Raw genomic sequence first — 25,969 nt, forward strand, 5'->3', positions numbered from 1 at the left:
GCCAACCATGTGTTTGCTTTGTCCTATATGTCATGAAGAGCCACCAGGTGGCCTGTCCTTCAACAGGTTCCTTGGCAGCTTATAAAAAGTTAGTATTAAAAGCTTTCATAGCATGCACACTAATTAAATCAAATCTCAAGTTTCACTTCTGTTTTTCATAACACTGTTTTAAGTAGCAGTTACAGGACCATGTTCAATACACGGACAAACTTGTAGAAGGAACAATGGGTAATTCATTAATTGGCAGTGTTGAGGCTACAGCATGTTCTAAGAAGAGTTGCAACCTGCTTCCATCTTTTTCAGTCCAAAAAAGCTGAAACCATTGACAGATGCCTTGAATAATGTGGGAGCACCATCTTCTCCACTGAAGGCCAAGCTGTCTAGAGAGTGACTCCATGAACTCCAAAAACATTTGGACTTAATTCCTTCTTGTCACACATCTCTACATTCTTAATGGCGTGTTTCTAGGTATGCATATGTAAGACTTATTTGAAATGAGATCGTCTCCTAGATATCCAGTGTATCTATAGACCTTCAATTACTGTTAATTGTTAATTACTGTTTTTCCATCTAATGCATCAGCATAAATCCCTACTAACATTAAAGCAGTTGAATTGGAGGGGGAAACAAATTATAGATACTGGGTGGCTGTACAGTGCTGCAGCAAAATGAAATCCAATACCCCATCCATTAGCAGAAACAGAGTGTTGTCAGTTTAGACTACTCAAAGTGATAACCAAAACCAGATATTTATTACCACTCCAATGCATTTAATCTCATGAAACTAATTCCAGTGGATTTGTGGCTACAAAGGCTGTCTAATAATTTATGACTTGTTTAAAACTTTCTAGCAAAATTGGATATTTGATAAATTATGAATCTTTTAGAGCATACCCCCAATGACGCACAGAGGCTATTGCTATCATCAAAAGAAGCTTGCAATTGATTTGAAGACTTTGTGCCTATAACAATGAAGAGGAAAAACTCAGCAACTGTCAAAATGTGATTATTCCCTCAAGTACATACAAGTTTCTAACACGCTGGAACACGTTATGCTTGAGATGCTTGTTTAAAGAACTGATCACAACCAAGCAAATGCTCAGTTCTTTGTGCTCAGCACTTTTGTTAAGCTTAGTACATGTCACCGTAGCTCAGGGATGTAGAATTCAAGTGTGAACAATTTTTTTACTAACACGTGAGGGTTGTGTCACTATTTTTACCAAAGAAAAGTCTTTTTCTTTCAGTTTTTTTATTTCTTTAAACCATTCTGTTAGTCCCCTTTTCTCTCAGCACCTCACAACATAATATATCTTCTCTCTGCATACCCTGCCTCCTTTTCTCACTGCACCTTACAGTGTGCATGCTTTCCCTCACTGCTTTTTGCAGTAATGGGGAAATGCACTAGAATGTATGGGATAACAACTTATTGATGCAGTGCTATGTAGCCTCCCCGTAAACAAATCAGAATGGATGCTCAATAGAGTTGAAGTCTTTTAACCTTGCTGCAAACTTTTTGCAAAAAAATCAGGATGAATACTCAATCAGGTCACTGGAAGTGACATTTTTATACAACCCTCCCCCCAACCGAAAGAAAGGGTGTGTGTTACCCATGCCTTTTTTATAGTTTGCTTATCCACAGGTCTCTCTACAGCTGCATTCATATTATTCCCCTCTTTTTCTCCTTCCTTTTGTTGATTTCATTCTCTCTCTGTGTGTGTTTCTTTCCCTTCCTTCCACACCCCCCCAATCTCCACTCTTGCTGGAGTTCAACAGCACCAGCACACTCTACTAGCGAGCCATACAATGAGGCAGTGTGTCTTGGGTTCAGCTGACCATTTCAGTGATCTGCTGCCTGATTTTCACAGCAGGGACAGAAGAGAGCTTAATAAATGCCTAGTTTCCTCCCTATCCAGTAAGGCTAGAGTATGTTTCTGGATGTAAAATAAGAAAGTAGTTCTGGTTGCACTTTGCCATGTTGTGAACTGCACGGGACTTATATGGGAGGAAGGATAGCAAAGAAACACTACCACCACCACCATTAATACTACTACTACTACTACTACTACTACTACTACTACTACTAATATGCTGCAATTAAGGGGTGGTTTTTTGTTGGTTTCTTTGGCTGGTGATATGTTTTGGTGCACCACTGCCACAGCCTCTCATCTTACTTAGCTCAGCTCCAAGGCACAAAAACTCATCCAATGCAGGGTCCTCACAGAAAGGACGTAAAAGCTACTAAAGTGGAAACAGCAGAAGCTATACATTGACCTGAACACAGAAGTTCAAGAAGCAATTTGTCCCAAACTAACTCGTCTATTTAATAGCCCGGATTCCTGTGCCAAAACAAGCCTTGTTGAATTCAGTGAATCACTGAGGTTCACTTATCAAAGAACTAAAAGAGATGTGTAGCTATAATATCACCAGGTAAAGTTCTTGAGACCAAAAGAGAATGATTTATAGGCCCCGGCAGTGCTTTTTTTCTGGGGGTACTCAAGTGTACGCAGTACCAGAACAATTTTTCCTAGAAGAAAAGCGCTGGTTAAATGTGTGGCACTAACTGTAACAACTTCCTGTGAGTACAGGCGCCTTTTTTTCTAGAAGAAAAGCAATGGGCCCAGGAGAGAGGCAAACTGTAAAGCTAGCATCCCTTCAGCCTTCACAAGGGCACCTTTATTGCATAAATTACTATATCTCTATGTTGCAATGACATTCCAGGAAAAGGTAAATTGTCACTCCACTTGCGTATGACCAAAGTCATTATCCCACATGAAAGAAAAGAAAATTGAACACAGTCTAAAACTAGATCTAGCCAACACAAACATAACAAATCCGACTTTTATAGGTAAACATTTGAGGGTGGCAGCTGGTCAGAAGAAGTCTGGGCAAATTGTTTTCCTAGTTTCTTTTGAAGATGTGTGAAACCCATTCTGGTTCCCTTGTACTGAATTAGACTTGTTGCACATTTTAGTCCTGCAACCGGTCTTTCTATTTAAATAGCAGCAGAGGCTGTGGAATGAAAGCGTACCCTCATCACCTTCAGCCTGTTATAGACATATTCTCCCAAATCAAGAAAGAATTGATTTTGACATTGTTTTAATACCTATATTATCGCTAGAACTCAAAACATTACAGAACAGCAAGTATATTTGCCGCTGGCATACTAGTAGCAGAATTTTCTAATTGCTTTTAGGAAGTTTTTCTATTTAGGAGTAAGTAATGCATAATATATAGTCATACTTTCTGCCATCAGGTTTCTATTGAATTCCTTGTCAATATTACTAGAGCACAACTTTCAACTATTTCTCTGTGAAACTGTTTCCTAATGCGAGTTGCAAGATGCATCGTTTGAATGAATAGATCACAGATAAGGTAAAGGACTCAGAAAATTGCTTTTAATTCTGTCACAGACTCTTGCAATTTCACTTTGCCCCAGTTCTACAATAGGCATGCTGTAAGGGTAAAAGCTATAAAAGACTTAAGACAGTAAATAATTTGATACTATAGTGATAGGTGCACATGGTTAGATGGAAGATAGTGAACCAATTGCATCATTTCCATATCCTTATCTGATGCATGTTTTTAACAAAATTAGGCTGTGTTACATCACACACAAGTTTCTACAGCATAATGAAGTATTTAGGTCTGCACTGTGCTATACAATATGTGAAACAAAATCATTGCAGAAACATGAGTATTTATTCTTTATCCGACAGAGCCAACTTGTTCTTCTTTTGAGATAATTACAGCCATTGCCTCGTGTTCCTGTATCACTTTAGATCAGCAGAATGATCCAACTATTCCCTCAACTACCTTGCCTCTAACAGTGATGGGAAGGTTCTGTAATTCACCAGGTTGGTAGCAATGTTTTGAAGCATGCTACCATACAAAATGTGAGGTAAACAAACCCTTCTAAGGTTCCAGCATGCAGATCAATACCATTTACTGGTCTTAAAGAATGAAACTCTAAAAGTTGTTTCAAAGGGGTTTTGAATTCTAGCTACATCTTACACTAGGTCAAATAACCATATTTGTATTGCCCCTTAAATATGAAAGAGAGACTTACGAGTAGTAGTGGAGATTTGTGTCAGGGTCAAGTTTCAACTGTAATAAAAGGGGTTGCTTACCTTCAGACAGAGAGAAGTCATCAGCTGGAGACAGCAGGTCTGCCTGTACAGCAAGGCCATCGCTCAGCCACGTGGTAATCTGATTTGTCAAGATAACCTGCAAACAGACATGGAGAAGGAAAAAGTATTAGAATTACAAGAAGAATATACAGTGGTACCTCAGAGAAGAATTGGAATGTATATAGGCAGACAGGCAACCCTCAACACCCACCCTAATTTTCAACAACTTCAATTCCTTCCTAGAAATGTTGGATCAACTATAGTAAAGCAAATCCTTTCAAGCAATCTTTCCAGATTACTTATGGGCTTCACATTACACCTCATATCTCCCAGGTACGAGAAAGGGATGCCTTTGTTGAAAAGGAGTAATGGTACAGAGAAAACAAGTATGTAGGAGCCAGGATGGGAAGTGATGAGTGTTTAGGGCCCGGTTGGTGCGGGTGTGCATAAAATTCAAAAAAGCGAATAAGAAGGCAGTTTAAGAGTCAGATGGGTATATACAATGAGGATCCTGGAATATCTGTTAAGCTTAGAATATAGGGTGATGCATGACTTCAAAAAAATCGGACAGATTTAGTGAATACGACAAACTGAATTGGGCCACCTCATCATTTCAAGTGCATGCTGTATAGAGCCAGTGAGGTAAGATGACATTGCTAGTCCCAGTCAGTCTGGGCTCAAAACAAATAAAGAATAAAATACCATGGAAACAAAATATTAGCAGAGCTATCCCATCTTTGTAGATCAATGTTAGAGCACCTACCGTATTTTTCGCTCTATAACACGCACCCGACCATAACACGCATGTAGTTTTTAGAGGAGGAAAATCCGTAGGCATGCCACCCATAGGCATTCCCTCCATAACACGCACAGACATTTCCCCTTACTTTCTAGGAGGAAAAAAGTGAGTGTTATGGTGCAAAAAATACGGTACTTTGTATGCAAAATGTCAAAGGCCCCTGGTATCTCCAGGTGGGGCAGGGAAAGCCTCCTGTCAAAGCTTGGAGAGAACTGCTGGTCAGTGTAGACATCACTGAGACAGATGAATCAATGGTCTGGCTTGGTGTAAGAATTGCTGCTACCATGACAGTCTGGAGCACCAAATATTTCCATGTTGTCTATCCAAGAGAGTGATTCTGTCAGGATCTATCAGGATTCAGGTTAGAAGCTTTCTGATCTATTATGCACTGGGGTCCCATCTGCTGTTATGCACTACAGATAGAGCAAGAAGGTGGAGTATTGTTTTCTACATGGCTCCAGCACATAGCTGTCAACTTTTCCCTTTTCTTGGAAGGAATCCTATTCGGAATAAGAGAATTTCCCTTAAAAAAAGGGAAACATTGACAGCTATGCTCAGGCACCTCACCACCAGTTTCCTCTTGAGCAATCCTGGCTATAAAATGTATAGTGTAACTAATTCTAGCTCATGCCTGAGCCTTTGCCTGGGCAAAAAACCCAGACTCAATTCTGAACATGACTTCATAGTTGTGCATCTGTATTTCTGCCAGGCTTACTTGTCCCTCCTATAGCTTCGCGTCAGACTGATCCTCTGTCAGGTTGCCAGCTTCTTAGCATGCCTGTACCAGCCTACATGCTTGATCCAACCCCTGCTTCTGTGGTAGGTAGTGTACAGAGATGGAATAAAGAACAGTTCAATATGTTATGTGCCTGCAATGTTGCAGGCTGATCCTCCTTTTGGTCTGGAGGAGGCAAGATACCTTGCTTTATTTAAAGAGATCAAACAGCGACACACACATATTATAAATTTGTAAGGCTGTTGTCATGCTGCAGTTTCCTTGACTACCAATAGGTGATCAGGGAAACTCCAGCATAGTGACAGAATAGCAGGCAGGCAGACGAGAAGCAAGCAGTATAAGTGACAGGCAGCCCAGGTGAAATGGCAGACGGAAGCACCCCTCCTCTCCCATTAAACATCACTGGAGCGGCATTTGGAGGATAGGTGGTGCTTTACAAGAATGGTTTGCCAACCTGCTCTCTGAAGCACCTCACACAGGTCACTTTGGGATGTGTAATTTGTTTATCAACAATGCTGAACTAAGAGCTACCCTGACAGCTACCACTGAATCTACTGAACGACTGCCCATTTTTGTTACCATGAGATGAACCACCTCTGCTAGATGAAGTGGCTAATTGGATAATGTACCACCACCAACAATTAAATTGAACATAATGCAGTTCACGAGTTTGATGGGATAATACAGGCATGTTATATGTAAACATCAGAGCCCCATAGGCTAACTAATAAAAGAGAAAAGGGCAAGAGTAGATTGGTATTGGGGGATGAACAGGAAGTTCAAAGCCCAACCAGAACTTTGAAGCCCTAATTTTACCAAACCTTCCCTGCACAACAATATATTAAACATGGGCTAAGATGGTGATGTCCATTAAGTATACTATATAGCCTTTTACACTCTCAGAACATCTTTCCTTTTGTTTAGACCAGTGATGGCCAAACTTGGCCCTCCAGCTGTTTTGGGACTACAATTCCCATCATGCCTGACCACTGGTCCTGTTAGCTAGGGATAATGGGAGTTGTAGTCCCAAAACAGCTGGAGGGCCAAGTTTGGCCATCACTGGTTTAGACTCTAATGTAAACCTTTTAAGTCTAGAGCTGCCACAGATATCTGAAATCCAAACTGCATTTCACCACAAATTTTCAAGTTTACCTAAAAAAATCCACTACAGATTTCTCTGGGTTCCTGAAGGTCTCCAAATTAGCTATGCTTCATGATGTATTTGTGCAATAGTGAAGCAATGCTTAGAAGCTGCTCCTGCTTGACACAATTGAGGTAATTTGCACCACCCACACTAAGTTGGAGGTCATGGAAAGAAGGGCCCAGTTCATGCCCTACATTTACAGGCTTCACAAAAGGCTTCATACTGTATTACAGGCTTCATACTGTATTGCAGTGTGGTGTGCTGGTTTGACAGCCACGGACAGGAAGTCCCTACAGAGGGTGGTGAATACAGCACATATCATGGGCTGTCCCCTGAGTTCGCTAGATGACAGCAGGAGACCGCTGCCTCAGGAGAGCGAGGAAAATTCTTAGGGACGACTCACACCCCACTCAGCACCTTTTTAATCTCCTAACTTCAGGCAGGAGATACAGAAGTATAGTCAGACGCACCAACAGGTTAAAGAACAGGTTTTATCCCTGGGCTGCTGAATGAAAAAAAATAGTGGTGTACTTGACTTCTGACAAGCACACAGAGCGCAAACAAGACTGAGTGTATGGGGGGGGGGGCTCATTTAATTTCACTGCACACAGGTGGTGTAGTGACAATAAAGGCTTATTATTATTATTATTATTATTATTATTATTATTAGCCCGTGAGTGTGCTTGTCCCAAACCCCAGCGTACTCTGAGGTAAGTCCCAATAGTGCTCACAGTCCCGAGGGCAATGCTAGAGATGAGTCAGATGCTCAAATACAGCTTCAGGTCCAATGCAATGAGAAAGTTTCTAAGTCAGCCCAAAAGACCAGGTTCCTGTCTCTGAAAAAGATCCAGGGTTGGAATCCTAGTCAGTCGCAAAATCAAAGTCCATTGGAGTTCCCAAAACAACCAAACTGTGGACCATCAGGGGTGAAAGTTCAGCAAACAAAGAGTTGCTACCTTGCTTCCCTTTTATTCCTGCCAGTCTTGTTTGATGCACCTGAGCAGGTTCCAGCTGAGTAGCTGTATCTCTCCCCTTAATGAAGCATGTGATCCTCACCTGTCTTGAGCCTAATCAAGCTAAGGGGCCACAAACCTCCTCCCGGACTTAACAAATCCCATGATCTTCACCTGATCAACTAGTAAGCTAGGCTGTGGTCTCTCGCCTGCCTCAGTCTCTTAAAAGTGCACTTCCTGCAGAGTCCTCGTGGCTCATGAGGAGACCCTCCCCAGAGCCCAAAGAGAATGTCAGTGAAGGTGGGGGGAAAGTCACAAAGACACTGGAGGTACAGCAGGGCTTTGTTTATGCTGCTCAGCCTCCCTGCCTAACAGCAGACACTTTCTCACATGTCCTCCAGCCTCCTGCCAGCACCAGAACTTGAATTCTAGTTGTGGGTATTTTGGGTGTGGGTTGAAGAGAAAGTGGTAGAGTTCGCGTTTAGAGGGTGCTCCCCACTTTACGCGATTTCATTTATGCGCTCAGGAGCCTGGAACGTAACCACCCTGTAAGAGGAGTCACCTATTCACCTATTCCATATTCACATTGGTTTAGTGGGATTAGGACCACAGCAGATTCAGCATTGAAGCAGTCTCCATTGACAGCAGTATGCCAGTTCCAGATTCAAAATCCTAATGCAGAGCCAAAGAAGATGGAAATGTTCAGCAACATCCAACAGAAACAGATGTGAAGAAGAGGAATAGGACATATTTGAGATTAATGTACATGTCTGTGCACACTCACACATTATGGCATGGTATAAAGTTTTTATTGGCAGATATCTGCACTGACTACATTATTCACAAATGTCAAAAGAACCCATGAGTGATGTGGTCATCCCACATTTGCTCCACTATAAACATTGCACTATGCCATTGTGTGCTTTTTGTGTTCAGTGCCTTTCTGTGTTCAGTAGGTTGTTTGTTTGTTCTTTGAAAGCACACTACAAAATCAACAATTTAAAGTGCCTAACATAAGACACCAATATACAACTGCTTTGGTTTAAACGCACACTTTGTGTAAATCTGTAGTCCCTGGCGTTTCAAGAAGAAAGGTGTCCCAGAAACTGATTTATGACTGCTTCTACAGAAAGGAATAAGCAAGCTATTTTTGCAATGCATTTTCTCAAATACATCTTCTGCCCTCCCCAGGACCACACTGAAACTACTAAATATTACTCTGTCATCCTTGTAAAACTAGTTGAGTAAATAAGGCATTTTCTGTAAACTTGTGGTCTCAACCTCCTTGTTGGTTTATTGCAAAATTAAAGGGAACATAGTACAGAACCATCAATCAGTAACCAGCAAAGGTACAGAGGCTTTGGAATGCATCGGAATTAAGGGGAAGGGGGAAACCTCACATGAAATGGCTATTATGAGAACAGGGCAAAATTCCCCATTTCACATGTAGCAGCATTTAGGAAAACACTAATTAAAGGCTTCCCATTGAGATGGGAGAGTTAGTACAAAACACTTAGATGACTCCAAAATGGCTTTCCCCTACATTAGTGCATGTTTCTTGCTGTTTTTAGTGCACTCCAGCAACACAGTAGAGATAATGAGGTAAAAGCAGCAGTCATTCTCATATGGCCAGGACAGTTACTCAGCATGTTGCAGAGGAATTGTTTTTTATTTTTATTTTATTTTCTATTAATCTTCTATAGGGCAGCAACTTAACTCCTATTTGGCAGAAGGGATTGTGCATCTTAAAACCCTTAGCTATGAGTTTCTCCAGCCCAGAAATGTCAGCACACTTAGCAAGCAGCGCTGCTGTGTTCTATGACCTGCTGATAATTAGTTGAAATAATAATGCCTGCAGTCTATCCTTTGATGAAGAAGCAACTGCATACAGTATTGCTAAGAACACCAGGAAACCATTTACCAACTCATCATGAGAAGGACATCATAGCGATGCACTTGATATGTTGAGCTGGGGCAATGGCCAGTATGTGAGCGCAGGGAGAGCAGCTGTGTTCAGCCTTGCACCTGCTGCAAATGACAGGCAGGGGTTACTGACAACACATAACTTAAGACTAGACATTGGATTAGCAACTTCCTTTGGCTCTGGTCTCTCTACAGGTAAAATCTGCTCCATGAGCATTAATAACAGCTTGCCACACATGGTTGAACAGTTGCCCATTACCTCATCCAGGCTTACAGTAAATCGCTGTGATATTAGCACCTTTCAAAAGAATTGGTGGTCTTTACACAATCACATGGATGCGTGTTTATAACGAGAAAAGCTAGGTTCAAGGTAATAGTTCAACCCTACAATATCAGACTTTCAGACAAAAGAACGTATCCTATTGCTATAATCACAGAAATAACACTGTCAGCATTAGTGTCACTGGAGTTGGGAGTTTTCTATAGAAGATGGGTGCTGGAGGAACTGTTCAGAGCCTCACAGCAATCTCCAGTGTTCTCAGAAGTGTTGGCCAAAATGGAAAAAGGAGTACTTTATTCACTTCCAAAACAATACAGTTCAAAAGGCTTTGTCTCACTCAAATTAGCCCATTACTTCTCTAGCTGTCATTCATCTATATTTACACCCACTAATCCCCAGGTAGTTGACAGGGAAGCACGTGATTGCTTTTCCAGCATATGGTAAACCACAAACCTTGAAATTCACCAGACAAGTCATAATGTCCACATTTCCATATTCTTGTGAGATGCTACTAGATTTTCTCAGTTTGGACAGGATAATAGCACTGAAGCAATTATAGTCCATAGCACATAAACAAGTCACATAAATAATACTGCATGCTAATAGCAAAACCTCATCCTGAGCAGACCACTTATTAGAACACTAAACTCTAGCACCTTTGATTGAAAACTCAGGGTTCACAAAATTGCGGAAAAGTTGCACCCACATTGACTAAATATGGCAATTCCACAAGATGGTTTAATAAGGAAGTAGAAGTTCACTGGACCCACTTCCAAGTTCAGCAGCATGCATAGGCCAAGACTAGCTCCAGCCACAAAATCTGCATAGCCAAATTCAACACTTGAGTGCAAGAATTACAACATATAGGTTTGGGGGTTTTTAATGCATACTTCCCAAACTTTCATTTTACTGCTGAACTGCCACATTTAAGTGTAAGAAGATGCCATACAGGTATTATTATTATTATTATTATTATTATTAATTAAATTTATATGTCTTGCAAACATGGGAGTATGCTTGCTGGGATGATTCAGGTACAGTGGTACCTCCGGTTGCGAACGGGATCCACTCCAGAGTTCCAGTCAGATCCCGAGGTTTCCGCAACCAGAGGTGCCTGTTCTGCACATGTGCACAGCACGATAGAGCACTTCTGCACATGTGCAAGCAGCGAAACCCAGAAAAATGCTTCTGGGTTTGCCATTTTCACAACCCGAAGTTTACGTTACCCGAGGGTGACATAAGCTGAGGTTCTACTGTATTATAACGGGAGAAGTGCTGTAATGCCCACATGACTCACTTGGCTTTCAACTGTATCCGTGTTGAAAATGTAGCTTGTCAGTAAAGTAGCTAAAATTGCCTGTGGCACGTGGGCATGAAGTCACATAAGTAACATAAGGGACATCGCTGCTGCTGCATTGTGAGTGTTGGAGAAGGCCTCTCCCTCCTCAGGCTAATTCCATCCGGCCTAGGGGGCGGGGCCCAGGCTCACCTTCGCCACAGCTTTAAGAGGCCTCATTGGGGTCTGGGACATCGCTGCTGCTGCATTGTGAGTGTTGGAGAAGGCCTCTCCTTCCTCAGGCTAATTCCATCCGGCCTAGGGGGCGGGGCCCAGGCTCACCTTTGCCACAGCTTTAAGAGGCCTCATTGGGGTCTGGGACATCGCTGCTGCTGCATTGTGAGTGTTGGAGAAGGCCTCTCCCTCCTCAGGCTAATTCCATCCGGCCTAGGGGGCGGGGCCCAGGCTCACCTTCGCCACAGCTTTAAGAGGCCTCGTTGGGGTCTGGGACATCGCTGCTGCTGCATTGTGAGTGTTGGAGAAGGCCTCTCCCTCCTCAGGCTAATTCCATCCGGCCTAGGGGGCGGGGCCCAGGCTCACCTTCGCCACAGCTTTAAGAGGCCTCGTTGGGGTCTGGGACATCGCTGCTGCTGCATTGTGAGTGTTGGAGAAGGCCTCTCCCTCCTCAGGCTAATTCCATCCGGCCTAGGGGGCGGGGCCCAGGCTCACCTTTGCCACAGCTTTAAGAGGCCTCATTGGGGTCTGGGACATCGCTGCTGCTGCATTGTGAGTGTTGGAGAAGGCCTCTCCTTCCTCAGGCTAATTCCATCCGGCCTAGGGGGCGGGGCCCAGGCTCACCTTCGCCACAGCTTTAAGAGGCCTCATTGGGGTCTGGGACATCGCTGCTGCTGCATTGTGAGTGTTGGAGAAGGCCTCTCCCTCCTCAGGCTAATTCCATCCGGCCTAGGGGGCGGGGCCCAGGCTCACCTTCGCCACAGCTTTAAGAGGCCTCATTGGGGTCTGGGACATCGCTGCTGCTGCATTGTGAGTGTTGGAGAAGGCCTCTCCTTCCTCAGGCTAATTCCATCCGGCCTAGGGGGCGGGGCCCAGGCTCACCTTCGCCACAGCTTTAAGAGGCCTCATTGGGGTCTGGGACATCGCTGCTGCTGCATTGTGAGTGTTGGAGAAGGCCTCTCCCTCCTCAGGCTAATTCCATCCAGCCTAGGGGGCGGGGCCCAGGCTCACCTTCGCCACAGCTTTAAGAGGCCTCATTGGGGTCTGGGACATCGCTGCTGCTGCATTGTGAGTGTTGGAGAAGGCCTCTCCCTCCTCAGGCTAATTCCATCCGGCCTAGGGGGCGGGGCCCAGGCTCACCTTCGCCACAGCTTTAAGAGGCCTCATTGGGGTCTGGGACATCGCTGCTGCTGCATTGTGAGTGTTGGAGAAGGCCTCTCCCTCCTCAGGCTCATTCCATCCGGCCTAGGGGGCGGGGCCCAGGCTCACCCCCGTAATAGCTTTAAGGACACTGGTGCTGCTTCAGCATATGTTAAACATGTTTATATTTATTTTAAGATGTTTTAAAGGTGTTTTTATTGTTAACTTTGTTGTACCACCGTGAATGGTGGTTTTTATCTATGTATTTTTGTTTTGTTCCGTTTTGTTTTGTTTTAGGGTCGGACATTGAGTGGGGTGGGGATTGGTTTTGTTTGGGCATAATTGTCTTTGGTTGTTTTGTTTTCTATTTTTAAATGGAGGTTAGTATGAGGCTTGGGATTGCTACCGTGGAGGGGCGAGGGAGGTATGGCGGTGGGGGCAGATGTTATAGGCGAAGGGGATCGAGATACGGATATGCTCGTACCCCTTCCAATCTGCGCCCCATCCCGAGGGACGAGGGTAGGGTGAGCAAGGATTACTCACCTCCTTCACTGGTGTTGTGCAATGCCAGGTCTATAGGCAACAAAACCGCCACCCTGCGAGATTTCTTTACCTCACAGGGGGTCGACCTGGCTTGTGTGACGGAGACCTGGGTGCGCGAAGGGGTAACTGTTACCTTACGAGAGATGGCGCCCCCGGGTTTCTCCGTCCTCCACCAGTCACGGACTGTGGGCCGGGGGGGAGGGGTGGCATTATTAATCCGGGAAGATTGTTCTTTCAGGGCTCTACTATCGCCATCGATCCCCGGCATTGAATGTGTTGGCCTAGTGTGGGGCTCCGAGGAGAGCTTGGCTGTCTGGCTGGTGTACCGGCCACCTAGCGCACCAGCAGCCACCCTGTCAGGCCTGCTGGAGGCGGTGGCTGGCTGGGCCTTGGAGTTCCCTAACCTATTGGTATTGGGAGACTTCAACTTCCATGCTGATGCCACTCCCTCCTCACAGGCTCTGGACCTGGTGTCTTCCATGGCGACACTAGGGCTCTCCCAGTTTGTTTCGGGCCCCACACATCAAGCAGGCCACACGCTGGATTTGATCTTTGGCGCCGGTATAGATGTGATCATGTCTCCTTCGATGAAGGTGCCATGGTCTGATCACTACGCTCTGAAAGCCAGGATTGACTTTCCAGCCCCACCCTGCTTAGGTGGCGAGCCGATTTGGGCTCGCCCGCGGAGGCTGATGGACCCTGATAGATTCCGTCAAGCCTTGCGGGACCTTGCTCCCCCTGGCGACTCATTGACTGAGCTTGTTGAGGGCTGGAATACCCAGCTCCTGGCAGCCATCGATGAGATCGCACCTAAGCGCCCTCTGCGACCCCGCAGAAACCGGGCTCCCTGGTTTACCGAGGACCTTCGGAAAATGAAGCGGGACCTCAGACGGCTAGAGCGAGTATGGCGGTGTGCCCGTGACGGAGCTTCAAGAACATCTTATAGGGTTTTTATGAAAACCTATGAGATGGCAGTGAAGGCCGCTAAGAAGTCTTACTTCTCGGCCTCCATTGCATCCGCTAGCTCTCGCCCGGCGCAATTATTTAGTATAATTCGGTCTTTAACGTCCCTTGAAGGACAGCCAAATTTAAATAACAATCTGACACACAGCTGTGAGGCATTTGCGAGCTTTTTTGCGGAGAAGGTCCTGTTGCTCCGCCATGACCTCCCTGCCAATTTGGATACAATAAAGGAACTGGAGGCCCCTCGACTGTCCTCGGGTCCAGTATTGGACCACTTTGACCGGATATCTCCAGCCGATGTGGACAGATTCCTCCAAGCTGGAAAGCCCACCACCTGTCCTCTTGACCCGTGCCCGTCATGGCTGATTAGAGCGTGTCCAGACGAGGTGCGGGCCCCCCTGGGGGATATCATCAATTTGTCCCTTGGCACCGGGATATTCCCAGGGGAACTGAAGGAGGCGGTGGTGCGTCCGCTCTTAAAGAAAACATCACTAGATCCCTTAGATCTATCCAATTACCGCCCGGTCTCGAATCTTCCATTCCTGGGTAAGGTGATTGAGAGAGCGGTTGCTGAACAGCTTGGTAGGTTTCTGGATGAAACATCTGCTTTGGATCCATTCCAGTCCGGCTTCCGTGCTGGTCATGGGACCGAGACGGCTCTGGTCGCCCTAACAGATGATCTCCGCAGGCAGCTGGATCGAGGCGGGTCGGGGCTGCTGATTCTTCTAGATCTGTCAGCAGCCTTTGACATGGTCGATCATGAACTCCTGGACCACCGCCTTGCCGACATGGGGATCCAGGGCACAGTCCTTCAATGGCTGCGCTCATTTCTCTCTGATCGGGGACAGAGGGTGGCGCTTGGGGGGGAATTGTCATCGCGTCACTCCTTGGTGTGTGGAGTGCCTCAGGGTGCGATTCTCTCCCCGATGCTTTTTAACATCTTTATGCGCCCCCTCGCCCAGCTTGTCCAGAGTTTTGGGCTGGGTTGCCATCAGTATGCTGATGACACCCAACTCTATCTGTTGATGGATGGCCATCCTAACTCGGCCCCAGACACACTGACCAGATGTCTGGAAGCTGTGGCTGGATGGTTTCGTGGGAGCCGGTTGAAGTTAAATCCTTCGAAGACAGAGGTCCTCTGGCTGGGGCGGGACGATATGGGATCGAGGGGGCAACTCCCATCTCTTGCGGGGGTGCAATTAGTGCCAGCACCGTCTGTTAAGAGTTTGGGTGTAATCTTCAATACCTCCCTCTCTATGGAGGCGCAGATTACAGCTATAACAAAGGCGGCATTTTTCCATCTCCGCCAAGCTAAGCAGTTGGCCCCTTACCTCTCTCGCCCTGACCTAGCCACTGTGATCCATGCGACGGTCACCTCCAGACTGGATTATTGTAACTCGCTCTACGTGGGGCTGCCCTTGAGACTGACCCAGAAACTCCAGCGGGTGCAGAATGCCGCGGCAAGGCTCCTTACGGGGGTCTTCGCTGCGAGATCACATTCATCCGGTGCTGTACCAGCTGCACTGGCTCCCGGTGGAGTACAGGATCAGGTTTAAGGTGCTGGTTTTAACCTTTAAAGCCCTATACGGCCTAGGACCTTCGTACCTACGGGACCGCCTCTCCTGGTATGCCCCACAGAGAAACTTACGGTCTGCAAATAATAACATCCTCAAGGTCCCAGGCCTCAGAGAGGTTAGGCTGGCCTCAACTAGAGCCAGGGCCTTCTCGGCTGCGGCTCCAACCTGGTGGAATGCTCTGTCACAAGAGACTAGGGCCCTGCGGGACCTGACAACTTTCCGCAGGGCCTGCAAGACAGAGTTGTTCCGCCAGGCCTTTGGTCAGGGCGCAGCCTGACTCCCTCCTCTGGCAACCTGCACAGAATTTTGCTTAATCGGTTGCCATCAATTTGATTTTAACTAATTTTATAATGAAATATTTTTAGAATGTATGATTATTTGATTGTCTATTTGATTGTTGTTAGCCGCCCTGAGCCCGGCTCAGCTGGGGAGGGCGGGATATAAATAAAATTTATTATTATTATTATTATTAACTAACTACTTGAATCAGCCCACCTCAACAGGAGTGAGACTGGAAAACAACATCAACTTCATTCCTCCCAACTTTTAAAATAATCCAGAGTCACTTGAAACAAACGCAATATATTTTGGGGATGGTGGCAGCTGTTGACTGCCAGTGTCTCTTTTTCCTTTAAAATGGCTACTAGCGTGTTAGGATAACGATCATGCCTACCCACATGAGATTACAAAAAAGAAACATCAATCCACTCACACCATCTAAATTGTGTGGTTGGTTCCACAATTAATTGTTGCAAAGCTTTTGTGGACAACCTTCTGTTTGGGACCAGAGTTGCTGTTTTCCTCAAGGGGTTGGGCTTTCCACTTCTATGGTCCAAGAGATGAAGCAACTTTCTACCCAAGACTTTAGCCCAAATTTTCCCTACCTACCAACTCTTCTTTCTCTGCAGCTACTTTGTCACCAAATAAAAAGTGTGGGGAACTTCTGGGGCTCTGATAAGGAGCCTCCTGGTTTGAACAGCCAAACCTCATGTTACGTTTGCTTCATGTTACGTTTCTTCAGGTTGCGTCCCGCAGTGACCTGGAAGTACCAGAAAGGGTTACTGCTGGGTTTCGCCGCTCATGCATGTGCAGACGCGCAAAATGTCACGTGCATGCGCAGAAGCGGTGAATCGCCACCCATGCATGCACAGACGCGCCGCTGCAGGTTGCGTTCTTTTCATGTTGCGAACGGGCCTCCGGAACGGATCCCGTTCGCAACCAGAGGTACCACTGTACACTGATGCCCTACAATGTGAGCTACTTGAGGACACCGAAGGTCCTCTAGATACAAGCATCGGTCCATTCACCAAGCAGTTCATTGGTTCTCCCAGACCTACCTATAAATGCTTCAAGCTGACTAAGATCTTGCTTGCATAGTTCCTTAGTCTTGCTCCAGGTCTCTTCCAGCCTGTTGCCTGCCTGTCTTCTAACTTGCAAGCATCCTAATCCATTTGTCCACCCCTTCTGTCTGCTTCCTACCTGCATACTTATCTGAGCATATCCCTAAGATGTTTAATTCATACTCTTGTCTGCAACAGATTTTGTCCTTCATGTTGCATACCTGGTTTCAACCCTGCTAAGTCTTGCACTCCCTGTATCCCTGGTTCTCTATGGCTCAGAACTAACAGAAGGCAGCTTCTGAAACAACTTCCCTAACAAGGGCAATTGAAGAAGGCACACCAGAAGACAAAGACAAGGAAAGGGCTGGGGGGGGGGATTAAACACCAGTGCAAACTGGCCTCTGCATTTAGTTCTGCATTAGAGAGGGAAAATACCACATTATGCAATTCGCTTTTAAGCGTTTTCTGGGAAGTGCAGAGACTGGATGCAAGTCTGTGCCAAAGGCTTAAAAATAATCACAAGAAATTAATAAGAGTTCTACAACAAGCAGGGAAAACACAAAACAACACACAAAAATGTGCTGCTCCCAAGCAGCTACATGTCTTCAAATTGAAACTACCACCACCCAGAAATAGCCTCAGGGTATTGCCTTTCCTCCTCTATGAGCAAGGAACGCAGCCAACACAAATGTAACCTTCAAAACCTACCCTCCTGCCCCCCGTGTTGTTCTACTCCACCAAAAAAAGGTCTACGTGCCTTGAGGGACTGCTTCATATCCAAACAGCCCATGCATTTGCAGCCTGTACAAACCTGTTTGCAGAGACATGCGCAAGACATCCCCAAAGGCCAGGGCGGATCAGATTGCCTTGCCTCTTCCACATCCTGCCAGACTCCCAGGGCTTAGGGGTTAGTTTCAACATGCTTTTCCTATCTTCTAGAAAGTTGTGAATAAAAGCACAGATTTCTGAATGGAGATTCTCCATCCAAAAATGTGAACTATCTAAAGTAGAATGGACAGTCTGTATAGAGCAAATCTGTACTGTACTTGATTGGTCAAGATACTCTTCATTTAGAAGATGCAAACGTTTTATTGGTAATTACACAGGGTGTTGTTTTTTCACTACAGACAGCTTGAGGTGGGAGGAAGCTATTTTGCACACAGTATCCTGGATAGGTGTGCTTATGTTAGAAAACCAAACAGCTCACAATGCTATTGGACTGCTGCATTCTATAGCTCTGTACTCCTAGTCTAGTGTTGATTGCTGGAAAACTTTAAACTGTGAACAATTTGTGGCCCTCAAATGGTTAAGATGTAGGCCGTACCGTAAAGCTGTACAATAGTAACTGTGTACTGTGTCATATGAAACAATGTGTAGGTACATTTTATGGCAGGAATCCACCTCTAAATGTAGCATGTATGCACACATCTAAAGAATTGGGGGTGGGTGTCATAACACACACCCCCCCCCCCGCCCTCATACAAGCTTTGCAGAAATGCACTGTAAAACCATGAAACATCACATCTGATTAATTCTTACCAATTATATGTTTTGAATTGATGTTCAAAACATCATTTGGGCACCTCTTAAAATACAGTAACCAAGCTTTGTATGATGGTTCCTAAGATCAAGAAGCAAGCTTTCGCCTACGTTCCAATGCAACTGAACACCATTTTGATTCAAGACAGCCGACTACCATCTTGATTCTAACCAAATTTTGCATAATGATTCCTGACATCAAGATTTTCATCTATGACAGGGTGGAAATGGACGCCATTTTCAAATTAAGATGGCAGATAGAATCATTCAAAACTGCATTAGTTTTAACCACGGATTTCAAAATTGCTGAAGACATTCTTATTTAGACACGCCTACCCATATGTTTAGAAAGTTTGCATGGCTACTGTTCAGAAATCCACAAGTCCCACTCTCCTTCCCTATGTCAAAGAAGAAGAGAGAGCTTACACCAAAATACCTGCCCAAGCAGGGGGAGAGAGAACAGAGATAGTGCCTGCCTAATACAGGCAGCTCCCCAATTATGTGGGAGTTACAATCCAATGCACCACACGTGCTGGCGAAATTGTGTATAATTGAAAAAGACTGCAAGCGCCCCATTCCCCCCTTTTCGTGACGTTTCAGTGACGTCTTTATGATGTTTCTGGGTCACTTCTGGGTTTGACCCGATGCACGTATACACAGTCGTGCACCTATTGGAAGCTTGTAAATGGGGGACTGCTCTATTCAAGAGGAGAGGATTCTAAAGGGTAGATGCCACAATAACAAAGGACTAATTCCTAAAGGCAGAGTGCAATGATCAATGGTATATAAAGAGTGATGTGATCTTTCTGCGCAAATAGTATGTGCATAATTTTTAAAAGTCTAATAGAGTCCAGAATACATATTTAAAGAAAAGCTAACACCTAATACTTTATGTTTGATGAAACTTCATGGCACAATTTTTTAAGTTTGTAAAACATAGTGTAAATGTAAAAGATTTTTCACTGTAGTGAAGGCAGCCATTTGCAACCTTTAACTTCACCTGCAATTACAGATACACTGTAATGCTCACTACAAGTTATATTTTTGTGGTGTTTTATATGACCTTAAATAGTAATTTATTGTGCACATGACATGTAGCTTGTAAATTACTTTGGGGAAATAAATTCTTTAAAAGCTGTATACAAACAGATAGGAAAGCAAACACACAAAATTTGGATGGTTCTTAACAAAATAGAGAGGCCATGTATATACATTATATATAAAAATCAAACTTGTATGAAAGAGATTGTCTTACTGGTTACACTTGTTTGAGGTTTATGGCATTAGCTTGACTCATATGGCCCTTTTCTAGATAAATTACTTCAGTTAGCTGTTCATGGTTTTCCAAAGCCAACAAGGCCTTGTCATTTTTTAAAATAAATCCTAATTAACTTGTTTAGCAAGGAGGCTAGCTCATGTTGTTCCATTTCCAAACTTCACTGAAGCACAAGTGGGAAACACCCCACAAAGAAAGAGTCCAATGAGAACATGAGCCCTGCTGTAGCAAACCAAAGGCCCATCTAATTTAGCATCCTGCTCTTCCAGGGGCCAGACAGATGCCAATGGGAAATCCATACACAGAACATAAGCACAATTGCTTCAGGATTCTCAGCACAGGGTATAAAGAGACAGACTGATTCTGATACTGGGGCTAATGGGTAGTCATAATGATTAATAGCCTGCATATTTTGTAATAGAGCTTCATTAACTCTAAAAGTTAGGAAAGTTACCAGGATGTCTCTGTTTTCCTAATCTTGATGCTGTTTTTGCTCCAATTTGAACAGCTGTTTCTATACATTATATAAAAGTTATTTAGTTTCTCACATTATGTGGTGTACTGAGGTGGCCGCATGAAAGATGCCTTGAAACATAAATGGGGCATAAAAGAACTATGGATCACATAGTTACTTGACAGATGTGTCTTTTCTGCTGTGTGTGTGTGTGTGTGTGTGTGTGTGTGTGTGTTTTGTAAGGAAGGACTTGGAGAATCAGTAAGTAGGCAACAAAGCTGGAGTGTCTTTACCAGCTTCAACTGGCTGCCCAGATTCAATGCTATCTGTACAGGGATAATCTACTTTCAAAAATCTATGTTCTGGTAGCTTTTATGTTAGGACTGTTGCAATGTGTTATATGTGGGCCTGCCTTTAAAGAGAGTTCAAAACTATAGCCACTGCAGAATTCAGTGGTCAGATTACTGAGACCAGAAGATCTGAGCACATTGCACTGATTCTCACCCAACTGCACTGGCTACCAATTAGTTTCTGGGCCCAATTGAAAGTGCACAGGACCCCAATACCTCAAGGACTGCTTCTCCCCACAAGAAACAGCCCAAACACTGCAGTCTTCATCAAAGGTACTAGTTTTTCTGCTATACTGCAAAACACAACATATGCCTTTATCTATGCTGTTTTTCAAAGATCAGCCAAACATGTATCAACTAGAAAACAGTTTGGCCTTTTTAAAATTAATAAGGCAAAATCCCCTTAGCTATTGGCTTTTGCCCAGGATTATGACGGAGATCTTATAAACTATATTTTACTTGACATCTTGCCCATAAAGATTTCCACAATTTAATTTCTGAGTAAGTTTCTCCCGTCATAAGGGCATTGACAATTTCACTTACATGCAACTAGGAGGTTTGTTCCCATGTTACTGGTATCAGCTTTCATATGAAAACAGAGAGACTTTCTATTTCCATCTATGCAATAGTTGCTTTTTCTTAGAATGCCTCCAAATCATCCTAGACTTATAAGAAAGTCGCTGCTTTTGCCTTTCTTTCTCCCTCCTTTACATTCTGAGTAAATATAAGGAATTAATTAAAAGTTAGCAGTCTCTCCATGGTTTAAAACACTAATAAAATCAGATGTGAGTCATGTTTCTGCTCCTACTCGTCATTCCTACTGTCACAAACTGTGGCAACTAGGCAAGTCAAGCGATCTTTCATACATCCTAGAATCAAATCTCACTTTCTCTGCCATTTCTAGACATTCAAATGGCTTAGGAAAGTAATTCCCAAGCTACCGTTCAAAACCAGAGAGTAAACTGTAGTTGACCTCTGTAACAGACCAAACCAAACCCCCAAGTGACAGCTTCTTCAAGTGTTCCAATGCTGATATGGATGGGAAATCTGATGACAGCTGAAATGTCAGCTGACTTTGTGGAAGGAAAGGTCCGTCAGCTGTTCCCCAAAGACATCCATGATGGGGGGGGGGTGTTCCATAAGATTTCAGGCAGTAACATGCTTTGGGTGGAGATAAGCAATCACATTTTGTGAAGAGTGAATTTCTGAAGAGAAATTCAGGAGAGCTTGGAAGAGAGTCCAAGTATTTTAATGTGTACATTAACCTTAATTAGGAACCTTTTGCTCTTATGATGGTTTCACAACACTAATTGTGGAAAGTGTATATTAAAAAACCTCTAACTTTTAATTGAGCTCAGAGCGGGTGCTTCCTAACTGAATATCCTTTAGTTCCAAAGTTTAGGCAGATTCCTTCAACTATGTATTGTAGGCTAATGCAGGGCCTGTACAGTTTCATGGAGGTTTACAAACCAGGTTTTGGACATTCCTGCCTGGTTCAGACATAATAGTTATAGAGTGTTATACATCAGGGGGTTGAACATCAGGTGTTTTGGATTGGAACTCGTATTATCCCTGACCATTAGCCATGCAGGGGCTGATAGGAAGTTCCTAACAACAATTTTGAATGGATCCCCAATCCTATATTTGTGCATCTGGTTCTCCCTGCCTAAGTGCAGAACCTTACATTTGTCTCTATTGAAATTCATTTTGTTAGCTTGTGCCCAGTTCTCCAGTCTTTAAGGTCATTTTGAATTCTGATTCTGTCTTCTGTGGTATTAGCTACCCCTCCCAGTATGGTGTCATCTGCAAATTTGATGAGCATCCCCTCAATTCCTTCATCCAAGTCATTTATAAAGACGTTGAACAACAACAGGCCCAGGATAGAGTCAATAAGCACATACAGTGGTACCTCAGGTTAAGTACTTAATTCATTCCAGAGGTCTGTGCTTAACCTGAAACTGTTCTTAACCTGAAGCACCACTTTAGCTAATGGGGCCTCCCCCTGCTGCCGTGCCGCCGGAGCACGATTTCTGTTCTTATCCTGAAGCAAAGTTCTTAACCTGAGGTACTATTTCTGGGTTAGCGGAGTCTGTAAGCTGAAGCGTATGTAACCTGAGGTACCACTGTAGATAGATGTCAGAAAAGACTCTGGACAGGCTGTATACAAATGTCAAACAGGCCTATAAGGCCGAACCATTGGCACATCTAAGTCAATCTGATCATGTGTCCCTGCTCCTGACTCCTGAATATATTCCATTGAGGAAACGGACTCCAGTTATAAAGAGGGATATTACAATATGGCCAGCTGAAGCATCCCAACAACTACAAGACTGTTTTCATGACACCGATTGGGAGGTGTTCGCTCAACAGGATGTAGAGACTCATATTGAGCAAGTGTTGGACTATATTAGGTTCTGCACTGACAATGTAACACGGAGGCGCCGGATAAAGATCTACCCAAACAGGAAGCCCTGGATGACAAGGGAGGTCCAGGGGTTGCTAAAGACAAGAAATACTGCTTTCAGAGGTGGAAATAAGTCGCTGTACAGCTTAGCTAGAGCCGATCTAAAGAGAGGTATCCGTGTAGCAAAGGAGGCGTATAGACAGCGGCTGGAGAATCATTTACAAAGTAACAACACCAGGCAGGTGTGGCAAGGTGTACAAGAATTAACAGGGTATAAATCCAAGGACTCCCTGGCAGACGAGGGAGGGGCATCCCTCGCAGAGGATTTGAATGCCCTTTTTGCCCGTTTTGAAGTAACATCTGCAGCAACACCTGTTGAGGCTTTACCAACACCACCACCACTCCCGGTGAAGGCTTTGCCGTCATCACCACCATTACCATCATCAGTACAAAGGAATGTAGTAGTCTCTGTGGAAAAAGAAGAGATGAGGAAGGTGTTGAAGGGAATCAACCCAAGGAAGGCCACAGGGCCAGATGGGGTAGCTGGAAGGGTATTGAGAGACTGTGCAGATCAACTAGCAGGAGTTTTCACTGGGATTTTAAATCAATCCCTAGCCCAGGCTATTGTTCCATCCTGCCTAAAGTCCTCTATTATCGTTCCAATAGCAAAAAAATCTAACCCGGAAGATCTGAATGATTTTCGTCCAGTAGCACTCACACCTATAATCATGAAGTGCTTTGAAAAGCTGGTACGAAATTATGTCATTGCCTGCCTACCAGAGGGACTGGACACATTCCAATTTGCTTATAAAACGAAAAGATCGACAGAGGACGCTGTGGCGATTGCCCTCCATGCCGTCCTTGCACATTTGGAGACTGCTTTTTTTAGATTTCAGCTCGGCATTTAATACCATTCTACCACAACGTCTGATGTCTAAACTGGAAGATCTGGGGCTGCCGTTATCACTTTGTGGGTGGATATTGGACTTTTTGTCAGACCGCTCCCAGAGGGTTCGGTTGGGCCCTTATACCTCTAATATGCTTAAGACTAACACAGGAACACCACAGGGATGCGTACTCAGTCCGCTCCTTTATATTCTCTACACGTACGATTGTGTCGCTACTCACCCTAGTAATAGGGTTGTCAAATTTGCAGATGACACAACTGTGATTGGGCTCATCTCTGAAAGGGAGGGTGAAACGGATTATAGAGATGAGGTGGAGCGGCTGACAGAGTGGTGCAGAGCTAACAACTTGCTCATAAATACAAGGAAGACAAAGGAGCTTGTGGTGGACTTCAGGAGACAGAAGAGCAATGTCCAGTCACTTTTGATTGATGGGGTCTGTGTGGAGAGGGTAACAACGTTCAGATTTCTGGTCATTGAATTACAAGAGGATCTGTCCTGGAGTGTCAACACAAGGGGGCTTGTGATGAAGGCGCAGCAGAGACTGTACTTTTTGAGAATACTAAGGAAAAACCATCTTCTGCAGAAACTGCTGCTTGCCTTCTATCACTGTGCCATTGAGAGCGTGCTCACTTATGGCTTATGTGTGTGGTACGGAAGCTGAACTGCCCAGGACAGGATGGGGTTGTGCAGGGTTGTTAAGGCAGCAGAGAGCATTGTTGGCTGCCCACTCTCCACCTTAGAGCAGATTTATGCCACAAGGTGCCACAGGAAGGCACTGGACATAGTAAAAGATCTATCGCATCCTGGTCACTGTCTCTTCGAGCTCTTGCCGTCGGGACAGAGATACAGGTCGATGAAGACAAGAACGAGTCGTCTTAAGAACAGCTTCTTCTCCAGAGCGATCTCGGCCCTGAATGGGAAGCCCGGACTTTGAAAGTCATCTAATCTCCCTTGCTGTATTATATTGTATTGTTTAATTAGTGTTTTTATGGAGCAGTCAAGTAATTTCGTTGTCCCCGAAGGGGGCAATGACAATAAAGATATTCTTATTCTTATTCTCATCTAGCTGAGAATGTGTACTAAGACTTTTCAAAATCTTTTGACAAGGTAACTCACCAAAGTCTCGTGAGTAAACTTAGAAGACACGGAATAAGAGGAGACATTCTCTTGTAGATCAGAAATTGGTTAAATTGCAGGAAGCACTGAATGAAGAGATGTAAAAAATGGAGTTCCTGATTAAGTATCAAGACCTGTGCTTTTTAATTTGTCCACAAACATGAGGCGGCCAAATTAGCTGATGATACAGGTTATTAAAACAAAAAGAGATTGTTAAGAGCTCCAAAAGGACCTCTTCAAACTGAGTAAATAGATAGTAAAATGCTAACTCCAATTCAATGTCAACAAGAAGTGATGTTATGCCAGGTCAAAAAAATCTTAAATTCAACTATACACTCATAAAATGTGAATTGGTGGTGACTGACCAGGAATGTCATAGTGAATGGGAATATGTCAACCCTGTGTATGGCAGCTGAGAAAATATAAACAATCATGCCAGGGATAATTGGGAAAGTAATTGAAAATAAAACCGCCTATATCATTATGTTGTTATACAAGTTCTCTTGTGCTTGTGTCCTGCTTGTAGGTCTCCCACAGGCATCTGGGTTGCCACTGTGGGAACAGGATACTGGACTAGATGGGACATTGATCTGATCCAGCAGACTGGATCTTAAATGTTCTTAAAAGGGTTGAACTACCAATCTAGCCTCCCCAAACAACAAAACATGGAATTATGTTGTACCTGTCTCATCCACCTACCCACCTACTTAACCAACTCAGGAAATAATAGGAGATTTGAGAGTTAATAAGATGGGGGAAAGGAAAAGGCGAAGGTTAAACTCTCTCTACCAGAGCACCACTTCCCAGAACTTCAAAGCAGTAGCATTGGGCTACTATTTGATTTTTTGAAAAACACTTTGGCCCTTAGTTCCTAGCAACAGAGTTTT

At 44.3% G+C, this 25,969-nt stretch overlaps 2 protein-coding genes across 20 annotated transcripts in view; one reads left to right on the plus strand and one right to left on the minus strand.

Moving 5' to 3' along the window:
- RAD51B (RAD51 paralog B) overlaps positions 1 to 25,969 on the minus strand; it is a 400,405-nt gene that overhangs the window by 271,493 nt on the left and 102,943 nt on the right. For all 18 annotated transcript variants that reach the window (XR_014220569.1, XR_014220570.1, XR_014220571.1 and 15 more), the window contains one exon: positions 4,128 to 4,224. Coding sequence is in view for 12 of the 18 variants with exons in the window: in XM_082225644.1 (XP_082081770.1) it covers positions 4,128 to 4,224 (97 nt within the window). In the remaining 6 variants the exon portion in view is untranslated. The remainder of the gene's footprint in view (positions 1 to 4,127; positions 4,225 to 25,969) is intronic.
- Positions 1 to 25,969, plus strand: part of LOC309534386 (uncharacterized protein) — a gene marked incomplete at its 3' end in the record, with an annotated part of 296,522 nt that overhangs the window by 9,614 nt on the left and 260,939 nt on the right. The window lies entirely within an intron of this gene.

This window comes from Podarcis vaucheri (assembly GCF_965113315.1).
Source record: "Podarcis vaucheri genome assembly, chromosome: 1".
NCBI classification, from domain to species: domain Eukaryota; kingdom Metazoa; phylum Chordata; class Lepidosauria; order Squamata; family Lacertidae; genus Podarcis; species Podarcis vaucheri.